Source organism: Oryx dammah, unplaced genomic scaffold, assembly GCF_014754425.2.
Source record: "Oryx dammah isolate SB20612 unplaced genomic scaffold, SCBI_Odam_1.1 HiC_scaffold_19, whole genome shotgun sequence".
Taxonomy (NCBI): Eukaryota; Metazoa; Chordata; class Mammalia; order Artiodactyla; family Bovidae; genus Oryx; species Oryx dammah.
The window spans coordinates 69,604,012-69,625,978 of record NW_024070203.1 but is presented as its reverse complement, the minus strand read 5'-3'; the positions used below and the strand labels follow the sequence as shown (position 1 = coordinate 69,625,978).

General features: G+C 35.2%; 1 protein-coding gene and 1 long non-coding RNA gene across 10 annotated transcripts in view; both read left to right on the top strand.

The window, feature by feature from the left end:
- The window catches only part of OXR1 (oxidation resistance 1), a 458,954-nt gene extending 445,837 nt beyond the window's left edge, over positions 1–13,117 (top strand). For 5 of the 9 annotated variants that reach the window (XM_040262147.1, XM_040262151.1, XM_040262152.1 and 2 more), the window contains 6 exons: positions 2,335–2,415; positions 4,201–4,326; positions 5,101–5,253; positions 6,628–6,723; positions 9,227–9,300; positions 11,213–13,117. In XM_040262147.1, coding sequence (XP_040118081.1) covers positions 2,335–2,415; positions 4,201–4,326; positions 5,101–5,253; positions 6,628–6,723; positions 9,227–9,300; positions 11,213–11,348 — 666 coding nt within the window. In that variant the 3' untranslated portion in view covers positions 11,349–13,117. The remainder of the gene's footprint in view (positions 1–2,334; positions 2,416–4,200; positions 4,327–5,100; positions 5,254–6,627; positions 6,724–9,226; positions 9,301–11,212) is intronic. The other 4 variants (XM_040262149.1, XM_040262153.1, XM_040262150.1 and 1 more) reach the window with 2 other exon arrangements.
- A 6,587-nt stretch (positions 13,118–19,704) lies between these two features.
- LOC120879091 overlaps positions 19,705–21,967 on the top strand; it is a 236,308-nt gene continuing 234,045 nt past the window's right edge. Inside the window, exon 1 of the long non-coding RNA XR_005724702.1 lies at positions 19,705–20,747. This is a non-coding gene — a long non-coding RNA (uncharacterized LOC120879091). The remainder of the gene's footprint in view (positions 20,748–21,967) is intronic.

Here is a 21,967-nt window from a genome sequence, read left to right as displayed (position 1 = left end):
CTGCACTTTTGACAATGTTGTATATCTCCATTCATCACAGCATGAGTAAATATTTAAGGGTAAGGAAGTGGTGAGTTTGTAAGTCCAAGAAAGGAATATAGTTTTAAAAAAAATTAGAAAAGTAGATTTGTGACATTAAAGAAACTATGACATTACCAGATATAATAAGCTTATAATGGCAATTTATGGTTCCCTCACTGTCAGTTCCTTTTCTAGGTGATGTTGGTACATAGATTATAACTGATCCGTTTGTGAGCAAATTCAACTTTTTTGTCCTCCGGAAAGTGTGTTTTATATGGTAAAAGAAGAGCTTTAAGTGTAAGATAAGCATTGAGTGGAAGAATAGAAAGAATGGAAAGGAATAGTTAAGTCATATAATTTGAAACCTCTTGTATAGAAAACTCCTGTAGACTGAATGCCATAGGAAAACAGGAGAAAAATATAACTGATCTTTAAATATTTTGTAGAAAGTTCTTTTTGTGCCTTACAAAAGGAAGCTGTGATTTTTAGTTTTCTACTTTTAGTACCTAATTTTTCTTTCATACTTATTGAAAATGCTGTTGTTCTTAATTGAACAATCTTTAATATTTTTAAATTTAAATTTCAGAGTAGGGAAACTGGGCCTCCCTGATAACTCAGTTGGTAAAGAATCTGCTTGCAATACAGGATTCCTGGGTCGGGAAGATTGAAAACTGAAATGTTTTAATATCAAAAATAAAAACCAAACATAAATATGTATACTCTTTAGCATTATTCTCTGGTCCTTGGTAAATGATGGAAAATCATCAAGTAAAACTAGTGTTAATCCCTGTTTACTCTGTGGTGGGCACTATATTCAGTCCTTCATGTGCACTTCATTTCTTCTTTTTATTTACACAGAAACCCTGTTTGGTATGTACTCTTATTGTTTTCATTCCTTTATGTACTCTTATTCTCTCCTTTGTCTTATTGTTCCCATTGATAAAAATAGATAAAGGAGGAGGAAAACCTAGTTCCATCCAATTCCCCAGAGATTGAGATCATAACCACTTCAGGTTTCTTTGTAAGTAAAGAGTCAGCTATCATATTGTATGTGTTCTTTGCGAAAGTCAATCTAATAATGGCCAGAATGAGAAAATCTGTTCAGTTTCTTTTCTGTTTTTTTATTCTCATGTCTCTCATTGCTTTCACCAAGTTTACCTAACTCTTTATAGAGGTGACTGATTCCTTTCAGTTGGCTAGAACAAGAACCTTTTTAAAAACCTAGTGTAGAAGTCTAAATTCTTGTGGGTCAATTGGTTTAACTGCATTTTGTGGCCAGAACCTCTGCACATAACTGTTTGATCACAAGAGGAATTTGTCATAGCTCAGGAGTATTCAGCACATACTATAGCACGACCAGAGTTCACTGTGTTATGGTTACTGTTTTGTTAATTATGTCATGATCTGAAAAAGCTGTAGCTGTTGTGTCAGTCTGAGGAAACTTGTCTGCTTTCGTGGGCTTTTTATAATGTTTATCTGTCAAACATGGCTTTCAGGTTCAGCAGTGTGTAACAGACTGGTCTAGGCAACTATAGAAGATACAGAATTCCCTTTAGTAATTTAGAATGTAGGAAAGGCATTAAGTTTCAGTCACAGATAACTGCTGCAGTACCAACTCTAAAGTAGTACTGTAGAGGAGAGGCAAAAACTTTCAGTTCGGGGTTATTTAGAAAGACTGAAGTAGACATGCCTGAGAATACAATTAGATATGCTTTTAAAAATCTAATTTTCTGTTTCCGGAGCTTATTTTTCTTATTGTCTTAGGTTTTAAAATGTGCTTCATATCTTTTGCTTGCTCTTCCACTTCTTTGTTATGATACAGACTGTATAGCTTGGGTATATGCTACCTTTCCCAAGAAGAAATTTTTCCAGCATTGCTGGTAGCATGTAATGCTTGAGTTAAACTGATCGGGAGAGTTGAAACTACCTTTTTTTTTGTAAACTGCAACACAGTTAGATTTTAGATGTTATCTTTGATGTTAGCAAACATGTTATATTTCATATAGCATTTTTTTATAAAGGACTGTGATGCTACCTAGTCAAATTTTATCTACATGAAACAATCCATAAAATAAACCTTTTACATTGTGTACTAGTAGTAGTTAGTTGGATGTGGTAGTTAATAAGTTAAATATATTCATGTGTATTTCACTGTAGATCAATATATAAATCTCTTGGATTTTCAGCATGGAGTGGGGAAAGAAATCCTAATTACAATTCTCTTTCCCATTTAAACTTCTCCAGTTTTTATTTTACTTGGGCTGTTTTTCTCAACTGTCAGTGGAATTATTGTCTTCCTGTCTCCATATTCAGGTAGTGTCAGTGGCTGAGTATCACCGCAGGATCGATGCTCTAAATACTGAAGAACTGCGCACACTCTGCAGACGTCTCCAGGTGCCCCCTTCAGTAGTTTAAACCCCTTCAGAGATGGAATACTTCCTATTTTTAGTGTCTTTCATCAGAGCAAATCTCTTTTTTGAAGGATTTGTTTTGATTGCAGCACTAAAATGCCCCATCAGAAAATTCCTTTTTGTATTAATAAGAGTACAGTATTGCCTTGAAGAGCTATAGGGCTATCTTTTCTGGCATCTTTTCACTTATTGAAAATATTCAGAGGAATTTTCTGTTATTTTAGAACTGTTCTTAGTACTGTGTTTCTTAGATTGATGAGGAGTTTTCATTTAACGTTGGAAGAATGTCGAGTTTGAGATTGAATCTTTACTAAACAGTATCTGAAAGATGTGGTACTATGGGGAAATGTTTAAAAATTTAATGGATAGCAAGTTTCTCTTTAAGGCTATTTCAGTTGTATCAGCCTTACATCAAATATCTTAATGAGATGAATTGTTTTTGTCCTTGAGATTTTCCTGGTTAGTATTAGAAATATTTTGGAGTAGTATTGATTAGGCACTAGAACTAGATGAATTATTTAAAAACATATGAAATAACCTTTGTGATTTTTCAGAAATAAGTATATATTTGAACTCATTTTTCAGTTTTGTGCATTATTGTGTGTTTTCTTCTTTCTTAATGAGATACGCTTTCCTGATTTTTTTTTCTTTTAATGCTTCTCATGCTGCCTCAGATTTTTTTTTTAACCTTTCACATCATCAAAATAAGGGTAAAACATGATGTGAAAGAATCAATATAGTTCTCATCAAAAAGCAATACAGTTCTAGAACATGTATTGGTTGAAAATGTATGTTGTTAAGGTTTGCTAAGAAATCTGTTAAAGGAACAAAATAATTTAGCAAGATTTCATTCCTGTGTGGAATCACAGTCGCCGAAAATTGCTGCATTTTAGTTATCTGCTCCAATAGAATTCTGTTTTCCAATTTAAAAGTTTCATCAGTAATACTTATGTTTTCATATATTTTACTTTCTAATATTATTGCATTTTATAGATTAACATGAAAAAGTGCCAACATAATACATTCTAAAAGAATTTATTTTTATTTAATGAACATTTTTTATCATTTTAAGAATATCAGTGAGATCATTTTCATCAAACATATACATTCTTTTCAGTGCATCAAATTGTTCTAATTTAAAAAATAGGTTTGTGAACAAGTTTAAGTTTTAGATGTATTATTTGGTTCAATTAGATTTTAAAAAATTGTGTTTAGGAAGTAAAAATTTTAAAGGCATTTTAAAAAATAACAGTAACTTTTCAAAGCATATAAATTCACATATACATGCACACCAATGAAGCATTATACTTTTATTGTACTATTTTTTAAATTAATATTAAAATTTTGGCACCCAGGAAGTTTTCTTAATTATTTTTGGCAAATTTTGTTTACCATGAAAAAAATAATCTCATAAAAATAATCTCTTTAAATAGCACAGAGAAAAAAGCAGGCTAGCTTGCTCACTTGTGCCCTTCAAGTATAGTTTGCATGCAATTTACCCTTTTTACACAGAAATACAGGGTTTATCTTTCAATACCTGTCCTTATTCATGAAGTGGACGAGGAAAATGTCTTCTTTAGCAGAAATCTCTTTCTACGTTAGACATGCCGTTGTTATGAGATGGAGCATCTTTTGCCTTCTACAATCCTATATTAAAGCTTTAGCCACCTTTTTCAAGGTATAAGATTTGATATCTCTCAAAAGGCTAAACATTTTAAAGATTTGTTGCAGTTTTACATTAATATATTGCTTCTGTCTGCTTCTTTAGATTACTACGAGGGAAGACGTAAATTCAAAGCAGACTACTCCAGTGAGAGCAGACCTGGAATCTGAATCTTTTCGACCAAACCTCAGTGATCCAAGTGATCTCTTGCTGCCAGATCAAATTGAAAAGGTATGATATACCCACTTTTGTACATTTCTGATATGTGCCCATGAGAGTAAAATAGCTTCTTTTTAGTTGATTTAAAAACTGAAGAAGGCAGAGTTATTGCTCCTCTTCTTACTCTTCAATGAAGAAAAAGTAAACAAATTATAGCAATTAATGTAATGGAAGATATTAGGAGATTTGGGTAACCAGACATTAAAATAAATGGCAATAGTAATTTAGGTGAGACAGTGTAATAGCCAGTATTTAATTTCTTATTGTGTGCCAGTTACCTGCTTTATATAGGTTATCTAATTTAGTTGTTGCAGCCCCTGTAGGAGTTGGATTCTCTTATTGTCACATTTTGTAAATGAAGAAACTTGGGTTTAGAGAGGTTTGAATAACTGTTCAGAACCATACAGCTGTAACATATTGAAGCTTGATTTCTAATTCTGAGAGTCTTACTCTATATTTAAGAGCTATTAATAATCAAGGTAACAGTTCATCCGATATTTTTGTTAATTTGATACAGAGGATGCAAACAGTAAGGAATCTGTTTCTTGCCTCTAATATATATATATTGTTTGATATGATTCTTTGTCTAATTAACAATTAGTATTTCATTCCAAGAAATGTACAGACTTCAAGCATCTCTGTATCTTTCATAATGATAAATAATTTCTACTGTTACTTTCATAGCCTACATTTTATAAAGTATCATTTAATTCCAACTGGCATTAATATTCTGCATATTGACAATAAGAAGCTATCAAGTATGTGTTAACAATTTATTTTTCAAAGCTTACCAAGCATCTTCCACCAAGAACAATCGGCTATCCATGGACTCTTGTTTATGGCACTGGGAAGCATGGCACAAGCTTGAAGACCCTTTATCGAACAATGACAGGCTTAGACACTCCAGTGCTGATGGTGATTAAAGACAGTGATGGGCAGGTATGAAAAGTAACAACATAGACACCTTACCTTTTAAGAGATGGAAGTAGCAGGCGTTTTAGCATATTCTTTTGATTAAAAGCATTAATATATTTTATTAAGTTTATTTGTTAATTATTGAGTCCTCTTGATATGCAAGGCAATGCTGAGTTCTGCAGAGGGATAGATATGAGCATGAATAATTAAATAAAGAGTTCCTACCTTCAAAGAATTACAGTCTGGTAGAAAAAAATATTAAAGTATGGGAGTATCTCTAATGCCAAGCAAAATATGCCTAGTATAGTGAGAACCTATAAAAAGTAAAAGAGGTGTTTATATTGTTCATTTCTGTCTGAAGGAGATAAGAGTGAGGTTCAGGGAAATGGTGAAAATTGACAGTCTTGAAGTGTGGAGAAAGTTTTGAAAGTTAAAGATAATTGTGTGAGGATGAGACCAAGGACAAAGTCACAGATAAGCAAGAAAAACATTGGTTATCTCTGAAACAGTAGTTTCATAAACAGACAGAACAAATCTTTGGTGCCGTCAGACCTGGTAGCTTCCTTTGGGGAGGTGGAGGTGGTCACATGGAGGAGGCACAAAGGGAGTTTCTGGAGTGCTGGTAATATCTCGTCTCTTAATATGAGTGAAGGTTTAATGGGACTTTGCTTTGTGCTAATTCCATATCGAGCTGTATAATTATATTTTATACATATATATATTTACACACACACACATACCTTACAATAAGAAAATCTATTTAGAAATTGAGTATGAAGATAGAATATGAGGAGATATAATGACTATAGAGATCATCAATCAAACTCGACATTCCCATTTCATGATCTGAAACCTTAGACCTAGAGATTGACTTGTCCAGGCCTCTTATTCATTGTGTGTCTTGTACTGTGTAAGGCCAAGGCATTATAGTACTGAACAATTCAGACCCAAATTCTGTCCTCATGGAATTTACTGTGTAATAAAAAACTAGTGTACCTTTTTAGTAGTAGAGTGTTTACCTATGCTGGAGGGTTTTTGCTTTCTTAAGTTCTACAGCACCACAACAGCTGTGGTCTTTATTATATGTACATTGTCATCCTGAAATGTGTCTGCCACTTTTTTAGATTGTCTTTTTTAATTGTTATAATGAACATCTTTCTAGGTTTCACAACTAGGAAAAATAGCATTTTCGCACTGAGAAACTGATATTTTATACCTGCCAATAATATGAGTTGTTTAACAACTGATCATGCTTCTCTGTTTAAATACAGATAGATAAAACTATGGTATATTTCCTTTTTTTTTTTTTTTGTATTTTACTTAAACATATGTAATGAGCTAATGCTTAAAGAAACAAATTGATAGTTGTGTCGTTAACATGCTTTTTTTAATCCTTAGGTTTTTGGTGCATTAGCATCTGAGCCATTTAAAGTGAGTGATGGCTTTTATGGTACTGGAGAGACCTTTGTTTTTACATTCTGTCCAGAATTTGAGGTAAGGACAGTTATTCCAGTTATATTCAGTTTGTGAAGAGATAGTATCATGAACAGAACATTCAGTCTGGAGTTTTGCATACTTGGATTTGACTCTCAGTTTCTGCCTTTTACTGTTAACTTAGCACTTTTTTTTTTCCCTTACCATTTTCACCTTCAATTTTCCTGTGGATAGAATGGGAATCATAAAATGTAACAGGGTTGTTTGAAAATTGAATGAGAACCATATATGTGTAACACTTGATGTGGTACCAGACACACATTGTTGGCCCAGTAAGAAGTATACATCATAATTACTATTTTGTTTATGAATTGTCATTGTAAAATTTCTAGAAACCTTAACTTACTAAATAAGTTTTAATAATGAAAGTCAGTCTTAAAAACTTAAAAAATAAATCATTTGGGTTTAAATCAAAAGTGATTACTTGATTTTTTTTTTATTGTGACTTGACTAAAGTAGATACATTCTAATGCCAATAAGACCTAAAATTTTTAAATGTACCTAAATTTTAGTGAATGTGCGACTCTATTTGAAGCATCAAGTGCAGTCTTAGTGTCTCTAATACAGTCTGGTGCAGCATGTCAGACAGTTCCTAGGAGATAAAATTTTAATCTTAAAAATAGGAACCAACATAGTTTCTTAAAAAAACAAAAAAGAGTTGTCTTTAGGTACAGCTTCTGGTTAATCTGATGAGCCACTTGAACCCAAGTTTGTTAGGAGAGTTTTTATTGTGTTACCAAATTCTATTTTGTTCATGCCTTCCTGGTGGCTCAGTCAATAAAGAATCTGCCTGCAGTGCAGGAGACCTGGATTCGATCCCTAGGTTGGGAAGATCCCCTGGAGGAGGGCATGGCAACCCATTCCAGTCTTCTTACCTGGAGAATCCCCATGGACAGAGGAGCCTGACGAGCTGCAGTCCATGTGTACGCAGAGTTGGATGCTACTGAGTGACTAAGCACAGCTTATAGAAAGTGCAAGTCTCTCTCAGTTGTGTCCGACTCTTTATGACCCCATGGACTATACAGTCCATTGAATTCTCCAGGCCAGAATACTGGAACGGTTGGCCTTTCCCTTCTCCAGGGGATCTTCCCAACCCAGGGATCGAACCCAGGTCTCCCACATTGCAGGCAGATTCTTTACCGACTGAGCCACCAGGGAGGCATGAACAAAATATAATTCGGTAGCACAAGAAAAACTCTCTTAACAAACTTGGGTTTAAGTGCTCACCAGATTAATCAGTGCTTTCCATTCCTCCCATAAAACATATCAACTGACGCCAACAGCTAGCTGAAAGCTTGTAGTTGTTACAGATTTTGGAAGTTTCATTTGTGCTTGTTTTCAGTCCTTTTTGTGATACTGTTTCTACCTGTTAACTAACAATGCAATTAAACAAATGTTATGTATCTATGAAAAAGTGAGTGTTAAAGTTTATTGAGAACTATAAAGAATACTTCGGAAAATGTTTATAAAGACGAGGTGCTGGAAATTGATGTTGTATTAATATCACGTTTAGGTAGAACTTCCATGAAAGATTGAAAATATTTAAGAATATTACTAGAAGGTTTTTTGTCTTTTTGGCTTCTCTGGGTCTTTGTTGCTGCACATGGACTTTCTCTGGTTATGGAGAGTAGGGGCTACTCTCTAGTTGTGGGCTTCTCTGTGGTGGCTTCTGTTGTTGCAGAGTACAGGCTCTAGGGCCCGTGGGCTGCAGTAGTTGTGGCACATGGGCTTACTTGCCTGGCAGCATGTGGGATCTTTCTGGATTAAGGATTGAACCCATGTCTCCTGCATTGGCAGGAGGATTCTTAACCACTGGGTCACCAGGGAAACCCAACATCCAGGAGTTTTTACCCTTGAATTTCTCAGATGTTTTTATATTCATTGCTCTTTAAAGAAATTGAAACTGGAAGTCATAAACATGCTACTCGTTTTTAATGAAAATAATGATAGAGCAATGCATACCCAGAGAAAAGACCTTGGCCATATATCAAAATATTATCAAATTAATATATATTTATATTTGATGTCCCTGGAAGAGGGAACGGCTACCCACTCCAGTATTCTGGCCTGGAGAATTCCATGGACTGTATAATCCATGGGGTTGCAAAAAGTTGGGCACAACTGAGCGACTTTTACTTCACTGAAATTTGATGTTAAAAATAGCATCTACTCAGTTTTTAGCTGATTTACTTTCTTTAACATTTCTCATTAACCATCGAATTCTTGATACCTGTGTAGTCAGAAAAATTTGTATATATGAAGAAATGGTAAGATTTGTGTATTTAAATTATGTTGCTGTTGAACACATGCTTTCAAATTTAGTCTTACAAACACTGAAAGCAAAAGCACCACCCTTTCGGCCCAGACTTTTTCTGTTCTTGTTATTCTTCTTGCTGTCTATCTAGGCTTTATTAACTATTTGGGATTCAGGAGAACTAACTATAGTAATCATTTTCATCTACATATTTAAAAGGTTTTTTTTTTTTTTTTTTCATTTTTGTAGGTCTTTAAGTGGACAGGAGATAATATGTTTTTTATCAAAGGAGATATGGATTCACTAGCTTTTGGTGGTGGAGGGTAAGTCTCTTGAAAATTTGACTATGAGATTTTAAAAAAAACTTTAAGAATTCATTTGTGTTATTTTTAAATCAGCTATCTTTCAAAAGTTTTGACATTAGAATTCTAATTTATATATTATGACTAATTTTTATGTTATGACTAAGAAAGTATATATTTGCAGGAAAGTGCATAAGTGTAATATATGAAACCCTTGATAAAATATTTGTTTATTCATCTCAGAATGCTGTTTAGTTGATTCCCTTTCGATTAAAACCCATGTTCTAGAGTACAGTGACTCCTTGATATTTGACAGAGAAATATACTAATCTCTTCGAGCGTCTCAAATTTTCAAAAAATTATGATTTATTCTTTCTTTCAATTTATTGTTTTTTAAAAAGGTCTAAAAGTTTTCATACTATTCTACCCTGGAGACTATTTGGATTGACATTTTAAACAATAGAAGTTTTTTTTCCTGTTAAAAATTTTAGTGATCCCACCCACTCCCCACCGCAACACACAAAGTTTTCAGGGCTTGTTTTCTTATTTATTTTGTTTTTAGCAGTTTGAGTAATCAGCAGTTTGATTTGATTCGTTTAGCATAGCAAGCACTGCAGGCAACTTCAGCTCCTTATTCTGGTGTTCCTGCTTCATTGAGTCTGCATGGTGTTTGTAGATGGGTGGCTCTACTGCCTCCCAGCCCAGACTCCTTACCTAGCAGATGTGACCTCCTTCATTTGTCACTTCTCTGTGTCCTTCAAAATAAGACATAATACATACTAAATAATTCCCAAATTTATGTAAGTGTTATTTATTTCCTATATTTGAGGATATATATAATAATAATAATTCATTCAGGTTACAGAATCTTATTAGCCTGAATATGCATCATCCCAATTCTAACAAATTCTCTTAACAACTTCTCTGTTGATAGGTATTTGGAAGACATGATTTCAGTGATTAAAAATTAAGCATGGTTATTATAGCCAATGTTGTTTTTAGTTATTGGAATCAGCTTATGGTGTTCATATGTTCAGTTACATCTGTTTTGGTGGAGAGGGGCAGTCAATCAGCCCTACTCCAAATGGTAGTCTTACATGTGATTCAGTTAGTTCTCCAGGAAAGCCTCACAAGCAAGTGGCTTATAATTTCAAACTGTTAAGCGTGCCTTCAGTCTTTGAAAGTAATATACACAGTGTCATTAGATGTCAGCTGGAACTTGGTTTTGATGATACAGCATGATTCCAGCAAGCTAAACTAACCATTGGGTCATTTGATAACAAATTAGAACAAATTTATAGTCTTTGAAGAAGGAGAGTACGGTCTCAGGAAATGGGAAGAAAGGACTTGATATTCCAGAATTCTAAACAGGAGCCCCAAAGAAATCAAAATCATATAACAGACTGAATATAGGATTTAGAATCAGACCTGATTCAAATTATCAGCTTCAGCACACATTATGTGTGGGACCTTGAACAACAAAGTTTCCTCAGCTGTGAATTGGAGATTGAACCCTTAACACTAACCACACTTTCTATTTTAAATGATAGGGAGTTTTCATGTCTCTGAGAAACTCATATTAAATATGTTAAAATCAAACAGCAGAGAGAAATTTATAATACCAGACAAAGAATAACAGAGCAGTACCTGCCTCAAAAGCTAATTCTTAGTGAAATTAATTTTAGAGGGTTCATTATATTCCTTGCTCTGTATGTTCAGTGATTTTATAATGGGATGGACAGAAAAAAAGTTGCCTTGTGCCAGTGTGGAAAGGAGTAGAGAACGATTTGGAAAAAAGAATGAGTTTAGAGTTGTTGGATATTGAAATGTCTCATTAAATTAATATTTTATAGCCTTGCAATAATTCTTTTATAACTTAGGGCATAAGTATTAAAAGACTCTTGTTAGAACTGTTCTCTTCTATATATTACAGGGGAGAATTTGCCCTATGGCTTGACGGAGATCTCTACCATGGAAGAAGCCATTCTTGTAAAACATTTGGGAATCATACACTTTCTAAGAAGGAAGATTTCTTTATCCAAGACATTGAAATCTGGGCTTTTGAATGAATATAATGCTCTCTGTCTTAGCAGGATAATGGCCCAAACCTGACATGGACAAACAAGCATTGTTTGGAAAGTTCAAGAAGCAATACAATGTAACATGTAGCTCGTGTTTTAAAATTAGTTCATATCACCATTTAATATAGCTATAATTTTGGAATGTATTTTTAAAATCATGTTTCTGTCCCAGACATTTTTAGGTTTATACCATGGCATGGGTCCATGGAACATAACAGCTTAGGTTTTGTCAAAATTTTGGTAGCATTTTGATCATAGTGACCACCTCATCTATAATCCATGTTTTCTCAGTCTCCTAATAGGATGGTGCTCTTTTGTTGAACCTATTTTGGTTTTTTATTTTTAAACTATATTGATTGTTTTACTAAAGTAGTCTAACTTGAGATATCTAGGGAATGAATACATGATACTGCCGTTATCTGTGAGGTTGGCACAAATGACCATTGGACATGCTCAACCTAGTTACTCTTAGAAAAAAACATGCCAAAACAACACGTACTTCATAGATCACTAAGTTCTAGTTTTAATTCACACTACTGCATTCTCTTTATTAATGTTGCCTGTAATCTCAATTTCATTTTAATAAAAATGAAATTTGAGGAGAATTCATATTGTAATAGACCACAGTACACATGGTCTTCAGGTTTGGGCATATGCTTTCACCATTGAATTGTCCGATGAACAGTTATAAAATGACAAAGGAGAATGAGAACTTGATGATTCTACTGGATTTAATATATCAAGCAAGAAAATATCTATTTACATATTTGTAGCTTAGCAGGGCATTATCATAACTAAAAACTATGAAACATGCATATTTCGTCAATATATTGTGTCAGGTAAACTGTTTTATAGTTCTGTTGTTTCAGCCTTGTTGCACACCAACTCCCAAAATATAGGTTCCTATTCAAAAGGAGAAAAAAAAAAAAAACTTGTGATTTTTTAAAGTGGTATATGTTATTACCATTAGCATTTGCTGTTACAAAAGGGCAGTGATTATAGTAGAATATTGTAACTCAGTAGACTTGTTGAATATGCAGACTTACTGTCAAGTGACCTCAAAAAAAAGAAAAGATAGAATATATCAGTAGTTCTTATCCTCTTTTGTAGGAAACCAATAATAAGCCATTATGGCAATAATTCATCAGTTAATTTCAAAGCTTCATGTTATGCAAAAAAAAAAAAAAATCCTGCTGTTATACATGTGACAGTGACCTTGTGCTGAAATTTCAGCTATTCCAGATAAACATTGTATATTATCTTGTAAATTAATGTTTAAAAGTAGTTTTGTTCTTATAGAAAGTGTTGATTGCCAGGTTGCTTATAGCACTTTAAATTATTCTAAAAATGAAATTATAAGCCAAATATGTTGGCTTAAGTAGTTTTAGTTGTATAGTACTTGAATATATTTAGATCTTTTGAAAATTTAGATAATATCTAAAGAAAGCATAATGCTAATGAAAAAGAAAATCTGATATTCTATTTAATATGCTATTGCTGAATATGCATAGAAATGCAGGGCATCGTTTCTTTGTCTATGTAAAGCTCTCATTAAAAGTTACTAACAGTGTATAGATTAAATGTTTACAATATAGGGAACTGTAAATAAATATATCAGTTTTCCCCCCTTTGGTCTTCCACAGCAGTATTATTGTCTTTGTGGAGTTGACTAACCATAGAAAAATCCTGTATTGGATTTCAGTTACAGTAAGGTCATAGTGGTGTATACCAAATAAAATTAAATACGTAAATATAAATTTGAATTTGTATTTATTGAATAATCAAGTTATTTTCTATTTAAGAAGTCTTTGATTAACCATACTACTGTCTTTTACATGTGAAAAATGGTTCTAGAAACTGTGGTGGTTGTGGTAATATTAATAATGATGGAGGGATGAATTTAAGTGGAAGGAACACCACAGTTTAGAAAATGGGGATGTAACAAGGTACTTGGCATGTGAGAAGCTCATGTAAGAGTGTTTGTTATTTTTAAATTATGTCACTTTTTTTCTTTTTTTAGTGGAGAGTGCATTGCAAGGTAAGACTAATTTCATAAAGAGCTTTGTTTTTGTACAATGTCAAGAAATTTATTTATCTCACAGGAGCAGTTAAGAAAATTTGAGTAAAAGAATGACATGATCAAATTTCTGCTTTAAAGAGATACTGTAAAAATTATTAGTAGAGAGAAAAATAGAGATAAGGAGACCAATGAACAAGCCTGTTGAGAAGTCAGGAGAAAAATTATGAGGGCTGAATACGAATAGTAGCGATGGTGATAAGAAAGGAGGCATGGATTTGAAAGGGACTGAGGAATTAGGGTTAACAAGATCTGGTTATTAGTTGGATGTCAGAAAAGGTTAAGGATAGCTGTTGGGTGTCTATCTTAGGAATGGGGTACATTATTCATTGGGATGGGTAATCTACAAAGAATAGAAACAATCAGTGGATAGGGAAGTTAGGTGTGTTGTGAACCTTAGCGTAATACAACATGAGAAACTGGAAAGTAGACTGGGAGTGGGGATTATTATTCTGTTCTGATAGATTAAAAGTTTTAAATCAATATCGTACATGTAGTTGTTGAACCCACAATCTATGTATGAGATAGAAACTGAGTGAAAAGAAAATTCTTGACATAAATTTTGGGGCATAGTAATATCAAGGGACAAGCTGAAGAAAAGGTTCTAAGCTTCCATCTCAAGCAGCTAAAAAAACAGCAACAAATTGAACCTAGTGGAAATAGAATGTAGGACAAAGTAAAGATATAAGTAAAAAAATTTAGAACAAGCATACAAAACAAAATCTCAGAATAGTAAAATTATGAACCTCCAGCAAGATTAAGAAAAAGACAAATCACTGTTAAGAACAATTTAATGGCGACATCATTGGGGCCATCAGGCCTTAAAAAGATAGGATATTGTGAAGAACTTTGCATCAATAAACCTGACAATGTAGGTGAAATGAAAAAATGTTTTGGAAAATAATTTATTAAAACTGACCCTGTGAAGAAATACAATTTTTGTATTAAAGAAATTGAATCTCCTAATTTAAAAAAAAGTCCTTCCCACAGAAATCTTAAGCTTGTATGTATGTTTCTACTGGGTAATGCTTTTAAGTTTTTAAAGGAAAATAAAATGATCAGTTTTACATGAACTCTTCCAGGCTGCCAAGAAAAGAAAGAACTTCAGTCTCTTCCATGATCATCTCTGTGGAAGCATAAGAAACATTTGATCAACTTCAGTCCCTGTTTATGATTTTTTTAAAAACTTAGCAAATTAGGGAAAAAATGATCTTCCTCAACCTGATAAAAAAAGTTATCCTTGAAAAATGTACAGGAATCATTATCTGTAATGGTCAACTATTGAAAGTTTCCTCCAAGAAATAGGAAACCTGACAATAATAACTACTTTCACCACTTATATTTAGGATTATCTTGGAAGTACCAACCATTTCAGTAAAGCAAGAAGAAGAAAAGGCATAAGGATTGGGAATGAATGACATGTCATTTGTATATGACATAATCGTGTACATAGACATTTCCAAAAAGATCCAACTGTTGAAGCTAGTTGATTTAACAAGGTCACTAAAGACAAGTTCAGTATTAAAAAAAGAAAAAAAAATATAAAAAACTTTCTTTTTATTCTTTCTAAACCAAAAATAAAATGAAGCTTAAAATACTGTCATTTTGTAATGCCATTGAAAATATCAGATCTATAACAGAAAGATAAAGACATAAGTGGGAAGTACATACCATTAGGGACCATACTGACATAATTGAAGGAAATTATTTCTCTAAAATCAATCTGTATTGGCAGTGAAAATCTCAGCCAGAATTTGTGGAAATAAGCTATTCTGTGATTTAACATGGAAATGTAAACGCAAAGATTAACTAAAGCAACACTGAAGAATGGACTGTGGTCTTAAATACCAGATAGTCATGATCTATTAAAAAGATGATTAAAATAATTAGTATTGGTCAAAGGATATACTAAATAACCAATCAAAGTTAGAGAGTCTAAAAACAAACTGAAGACTTTTTTAAAAACTGGCACTGCTGCTCAGTGAAGAGAAAGGTCTTTTCAGTAAATGATGCCGGTTTAATGGAATATCTGTATGGAACACTGAATCTTAACCTATCTCATACTGCGTGCAAAAGTTACAAGTTATAGATATAAATGTAAATGGTAAAAAATAATAATGCTTTTAATTTGAAAAGTATAAGAGATACTGAAGAATAATCATGACTTTAGAACACCCATATATAGGGCAGAAAAGCATTAACTGTAAAGGGAAAATTGATAAATTATACTACATTAAAATTATAAAAGCTTCTCATCAAAATAAAACATTGAAAATGAAAAGGCAATCAACAGTTTTTGTAATACACAGAGCAAATGAAGGTCTCATATACACAATATATAAATGACTATGAATCAGAAAGGCAGACTTTGTCAGTTGCCAGTTCTGGAACTGCAGGAGATGCTGGTTTGATCCTTGGGTCATGAAGATCCCCTGGAGAAGGAAATTGGAACCCTCTCCAATATTCTTGCTTGAGAAATCCCATGGACAGAGGATCCTGGCAGGCTACAATCCTTGGGGTCATAAAGTGTCAGAAACAACTAAGCGACTGAGCATGCACACGCCAAGAGTATTAAATTAGCCAGTAAAACCTATTAAGTGAGTTAACTTTAGAAAATTTTTTGCCAGTATTCTAAACAAAGCTAACTTTGGCCAGCAAATTTTATTCGTTGTATGTACCCTACAGTAATGTTTATATTTGTTTACCAAAATATATGTACCAGCATGTTTACAAAAGAGCTGTTTGCTTGCTTTCTCTTCTCCCAGTCATATCCCTGCTCCCTCCATGTACTTCCCTGACTCACCTATGTTACTAATTCTGTTATACTTAATGTAAATGTTTGCTTGGATCTCCTAAGAACAAGGATATCATTTTTAATAACCATAGTAAGTGATTGAATTCAGGAAATTTAACATAATCCAGTAATATGATTTAATTAAAAATCCATTTTTTAATTTCACCAATAGTCCTAATAATATCTTTTAAAGCACTATTTTTCCTGATCCATAATCTAATTCAAGATTCTATATTGCATTCAGTTGTTCTTTCTGATCTCCTTTAACCTGGGAAAGCTCATTAGTCATTCTTTATTTAATGACAGTTATGTTTTCGTTGATTGATACTCAGGATTGTTGAATATACTTCAATATGGATGTCTGCATTTTTTCTGTATTTAGATTATACATTTTGGACAGGAAAAGAGAATTGATGGGTCTTCTGTACCATATTACGATGCACACAATGTATGTTTATCCTTTATTGATGATACTTTTGTTAAAATAGTATCCACCATGTTTCTCCACTGCTATCAATTTTTCCCTTTGTAATGAATAAGAAATAGGTAGGGAGATACTTTGATATCATAGATACCCTATTCTTCACCAAATTGTCACAGTGTTTTTGGTATCAATTAAGCATTTCTTTCCTGAATTACTGAAAGATTGCAAAATGATGATTTTTCTATTTTTTTTATTTCCAGCACATTTGTTTGTCAGAGTTTACTGTAAGGAAGAACTTTTGTTTCTCCATCATTTGAAAATTATGTTGTTATTGTCATGGTTCATGTGCGGGTTGGAAAAGAACTTCCAGACATGAGGCAGAATGAAAGGAGATGGACTGATGGGTTTATTCTTTGCTTTTTTCAATTCAGTGCATCAAATAACCTATTTCTGTCCTAGATTTAACCAGTGGGAACCCCATCACACTGACTTCTGTGTGTTTCTCCATTTTCTTGAGCACTTGCTTGCTTTAGGTGCAGCAAGATGTTTCAGACTTACCTGTACTTTCTGTAACCCAGTCCTAAAATCAGCCATTTCTTCCAGTTAGATGTGTTTCCTCTTAAGAAGAATGAAGTTTTGAACATTGAATATATTTTACTTGTTGCTGCTGGGGTGACATTGCTAGAAGCAGTTGCACCAGAGCAAGAGGGGCTGATGCAGGTGCCCGTTGTGGGCCAGGGCATGCACTGGAGTGGTCACAGAACCAGCCAGAGCCTTGGGTGTTTCCAGTCTACTTCCTTTGCCTTTGTTCCTGGGAGTACGCAGGCTGTACTAGCAGAGTCTTAGTTCTTACACCCCTCTGATAAGTCATGTAAGAGGAATCACCTTCCCAGCATTGGACTCCAGCTTGGGGGGGTATGTTTCAAGCCCTCAGTCCCCAGCCAGGATCCCCGAGCCTGTGACTTGCCCCCTCCCCTGTGTGTTCCCTGCTCAGGGTGTAGCTCTTTACATGACAGCTTCTCTTCCCTTCCTGCCTGACTCTGTGTGGATCTTTCTTTAGAGCCTTGCTTGTAGAATAGCCTTTCTACCAGTCTCCAGTTTGTTTTCAGAAAGAGTCGCTCCATGTGTGCTTTCGATGCGTTCCTGGGGTGGAGGTGAGCTCAGCTTTCTGTTCTGCCATCTTCATCTATCCCCAGCCTACCTTATATTTTTTTAGAGCTGCATTCATGTGGAGGTACCATACTTTTTTCAACCATTTTCCTATATGTATTGTTTTATTGCATTTTATTTTACAATTAAAAATAGTACACACTGTGTTACGTATTTGTGTTTTCATATTGTTTGAGTTGTATCTTGAAAGGAAATTTTACGATTGGAAATTTTTTCTTTTCTTTGACAAGGCTTTACCAGGCTGAATGGAAGAAGAAAAGACCATCCATGTAACAAGTAGCTTAAATGGAGTTATAATCAACTCTGTACTCTTCAGAGGATTTATTCAAGTGAAGACATGTCCATTCAGGACTTCATGGCTTTTTCTTCTCTTTTTGCCTATGTGGAGAAATAACAATGTAGTTAACTATACCAAGGAGTACTATTAAAAAACAATATAATGTTATGATTTTTTAAGACACCATTAGATATTTTAAGATTTGGGTTTAATGAGATGTGATTTTTTTTGTCTTTTTAAAATGGATGGAAACTTTTTTCTAAATTTAATTTTGGTTCTGGGTCTTCGTTGCTGTTCGTGGGCTTCAGTTGCGGCACACAGGCTTGTTGCAGTGACTTCTCTTATTTCGGAGCATAGTCTTTAGAGCTCACAGGCTTCAGTACTTAGGCACAGGGGCTCAGTAGTTGTGGCTTAGTCTCTGTGGCGTGTGGAATCTTCCCAAAGGGTCGAATCCATGTCCTCTACATCGGCAGGCAGATTCTTTACCACTGAGCCACTGGGGAAGTCTATATTTCTTATATGGGATTTTTGTCTCCTCAATCTTCATTACCACGTATGTTTCATATTTTAAAATGAGAGTATCCTACTAAGATCGATTGAGCAGACCCTGATGCATATTGCAATAACTCATGGCCTTTATACCCACATTGTCATTTTCCCTCATTTATCTCTTTCTCTAAGCATATGGGATAGGGAGAAAAAGAACCAGGCGTGGCTTTCTTGACATAAGCCATATTTGGCCTAAGTTATTTTTTGTGATCAAGCCTGGCCACAGTGCTTGACCTTGAACAGATCCCAGTAATAAATGTATTTAAGGGGACCAAAAACATTTGGAAACAAAACCATTACCAGGCCAGAGAAATAACAAGAGCAAAGATAACAGTTGTAAAGACTGCTAGTTCTCTGTCCATGGTTAAGGCTAGCATAAAGCACTGTCTTTGTAGAGCTGGTTTGCAAAACTTAAATCCCAACAACCAGATCAACTGGAGTCTAAGGGATAATGATGTTGACCTTTTCTGACCCTCATGTTATTAGTCAACTAAAGTTTGAACTCTGCCTACCACCCAAGCCCTTTCATGAATATGCCTGTACCAATAGCTTAAAGTTCCCCAGTTTTGCTGTTAAGAGAGACACTGTTTTGCAAAAGATCCCTGGTGTTCTCCTTACTTAGAGCAAGTAATAAGTCTTCTGCAGTTTGGCTTGGTTGCATCTTACAGCAAACCCAGTTTTCAGGTAACATTTCTACACGATCAAGCCTACTTTATACTTACTCATAAATTTTTTTTTTTTACTTTACAATAGTGTATTGGTTTTGCCATACATCAACATGAATCCACCACGGGTGTACACGTGTTCCCAATCCTGAACCCCTCTCCCACCTCCCTCCCCATACCATCTCTCTGGGTCATCCCAGTCCACCAGCCCCAAGCATCCTGTATCCTGCATCGAACCTAGACTGGCAATTCGTTTCTTATATGATATTGTACATGTTTCATTGCCATTCTCCCAAATCATCCCACCCTCTCCCTCTCCCACAGAGTCCAAAAGACTGTTCTATACATCTGTGTCTCTCTTGCTGTCTCGCATACAGGGTTATCGTTACCATCTTTCTAAATTCCATATATATGTGCTAGTATACTGTATTGGTGTTTTTCTTATATACACAGCATTTAGTATACATACACAATACATTGTGATAATTGTGTAAGAGGAAAGGCTGGGGTGGCAAGGATTCCTAAGCTGGTTTGGGGAGAGGGTGAAGAAAACTTAGAAACGTCTGAGCTAGACTTTAAAGCTTTTTTTTTTTTAAAAAAAAAAGGACCCTGTGTGTCTGTTCTTCACACTCTACCCAGCACATAGGAGTTATTCTGGTGTGGCAAAATGTGAAAATGGAGGGGGAAAAAAATTGTTTTGGTTGGAAATAATAGACATCCTCAAAGGAGGAGGAAGGACAGAGATTAACATTTTTTATTGAAGCCCTAAAATGTGCTAAAAATGCTCTATGGGTAGGACTGAAGATAAATGTAAGGGGCAGTGATTAGTTGGTATGTATGGCCACACATGATAGCTTCACAGTTCTGAGTTATATTCGGAAAGAGGTCATTTACTTGGAAAGAACCAGGTAGTTGGCAACGTAATTGGCAACAGCTGAAGCCCTCCAACCTCTAAACTACACTTTGTATGAGGAAATAAATTCCCTTTGTTATTTAAACCAGTTTCTGTTACGCAACTGAAAGCAGCTGAGCTTTATGTCAGAAGATAAAGGTTAAAACCTGAAAAAGTGACAAATTCTCCCTGTTTTGCTCTAATGTGGTCTAAAGAATAACAGCCATAGTCGCACCACCTTGGAACTTGTTAGAAAAGCCAATTCTTGGGCCCCATCCCAGACCTACAAAAATCTCTGGGGTGCACCCAGGGATCCTTAGCAAGCTTTCCAGGTGACTTTTCAGCATGCCAAACTTGAAACCTCTGCAGTGCTGAGCGACTCCTTATTTGCATTTCTAACAAGCAACAGGTGTTGCTGATGCCCATGGAAGGAAGATCAGCCTTTAAGTAGCACCTCTGAATTCTCTGTTCCCTGAGATGTTGAAGCAAACAATTCAGAGATTTGAAGAGTGTGCACTAAGTTTTCCTCCTCGTCAGAGGTAAGCAGTAACTGCTTATGAGCTAATTCTGGCTGGTTTTTTTTTTTTTTCCAAAAGAAGAGGTGACTAACTTGGAGAATGTGTTTTTTCTCTGTGTCTGTAGATAAGGGATAAAAGTATATCCTATTGTTACCAAAAGTGGGGTCTGGCTGCTTGCAGAACTGGAATTTCTTGGTCAAAAAGTCAATGTGATGTTGTTCTGTTAGAGACAAGTTGTTTTTATGTGAAGAGACAGGGATGCTCCCCAAATCTGGGCACACAATGCCATGAGATAATCCTTGTTGGTATTCCCAAAGAGTTTTAAGGTGTTTCTTCCTTATGAAAGAATTTGGAGACAAAGCAGAGGTTAAGAAAGTAAAAAGTTTACTTAAGCAAGAATACACTTTGAGAGAGAGAGAGCAGGCAGTCTGGTGAGGAGCTGGGTGTCTACAAATGGTTGACTTTAAAAAGATACACAATGTGAAAGGTGAGTTAAGTTTTATTTGGGGGTAAAATGAGGATTGCAGCCCAGGAGACGGCACCTCAGAAATCTCTGAGGAACTGCTCCAGAGAGGAGGGCGTGTGTGTGGGGGGTGGGGGGGGCAATATATGTGATTTTGGTAGAGGGCACGTTCATGCAATAAAATGCTTATCCTTACGAAAAGGTTCTCTGCTAGTCACGGTGAGGAGCTGATGTCACCATGAAGGGATTTAGTGCTTTTCTAGCTATGAGAAGATACAAGGATTGGGCTCATAAAATTAGTTCCTGAAAATGCCTATCTAAAGACCTGTCCGGCCTTGAAGGTCCCTGCTCCTTTCTCCTTGGAATAGATTTTGTTTGCGTCCTCCAAGAGTTTCTGTTTCCCTCAGTCCTGCGGAAGTGCTGTAATGAAATCCCGCTGACCTCAGAGTCAGATTCCCTGGGGATTCTTAGTCCTTTTGCCAGATCCCCGGGTTGGAAAGTCTTTGTGGGTCCTAGAACTTTCACAAGAGTGCGAGGACTTCTTTGGTGTGATTGTTCTGGATAGCCCACCTGGCGGGTCTGTGGTGGAGCTAATAGCAACCTCCTCCAAAAGGACTATTGCCTCCACCTGCTACACCTCTCAGAACCGCTGCAGCCAGACCCCCTGTCTCCGCGGCAGCCACTGACCCGTGCCTCCACAGGAGACCCTCAAACACAGGCAGATCTGGTTCAGTCTTTTGTGAGGGTCACTGCACCTTCTCTGGGTCCTGGTGACCAC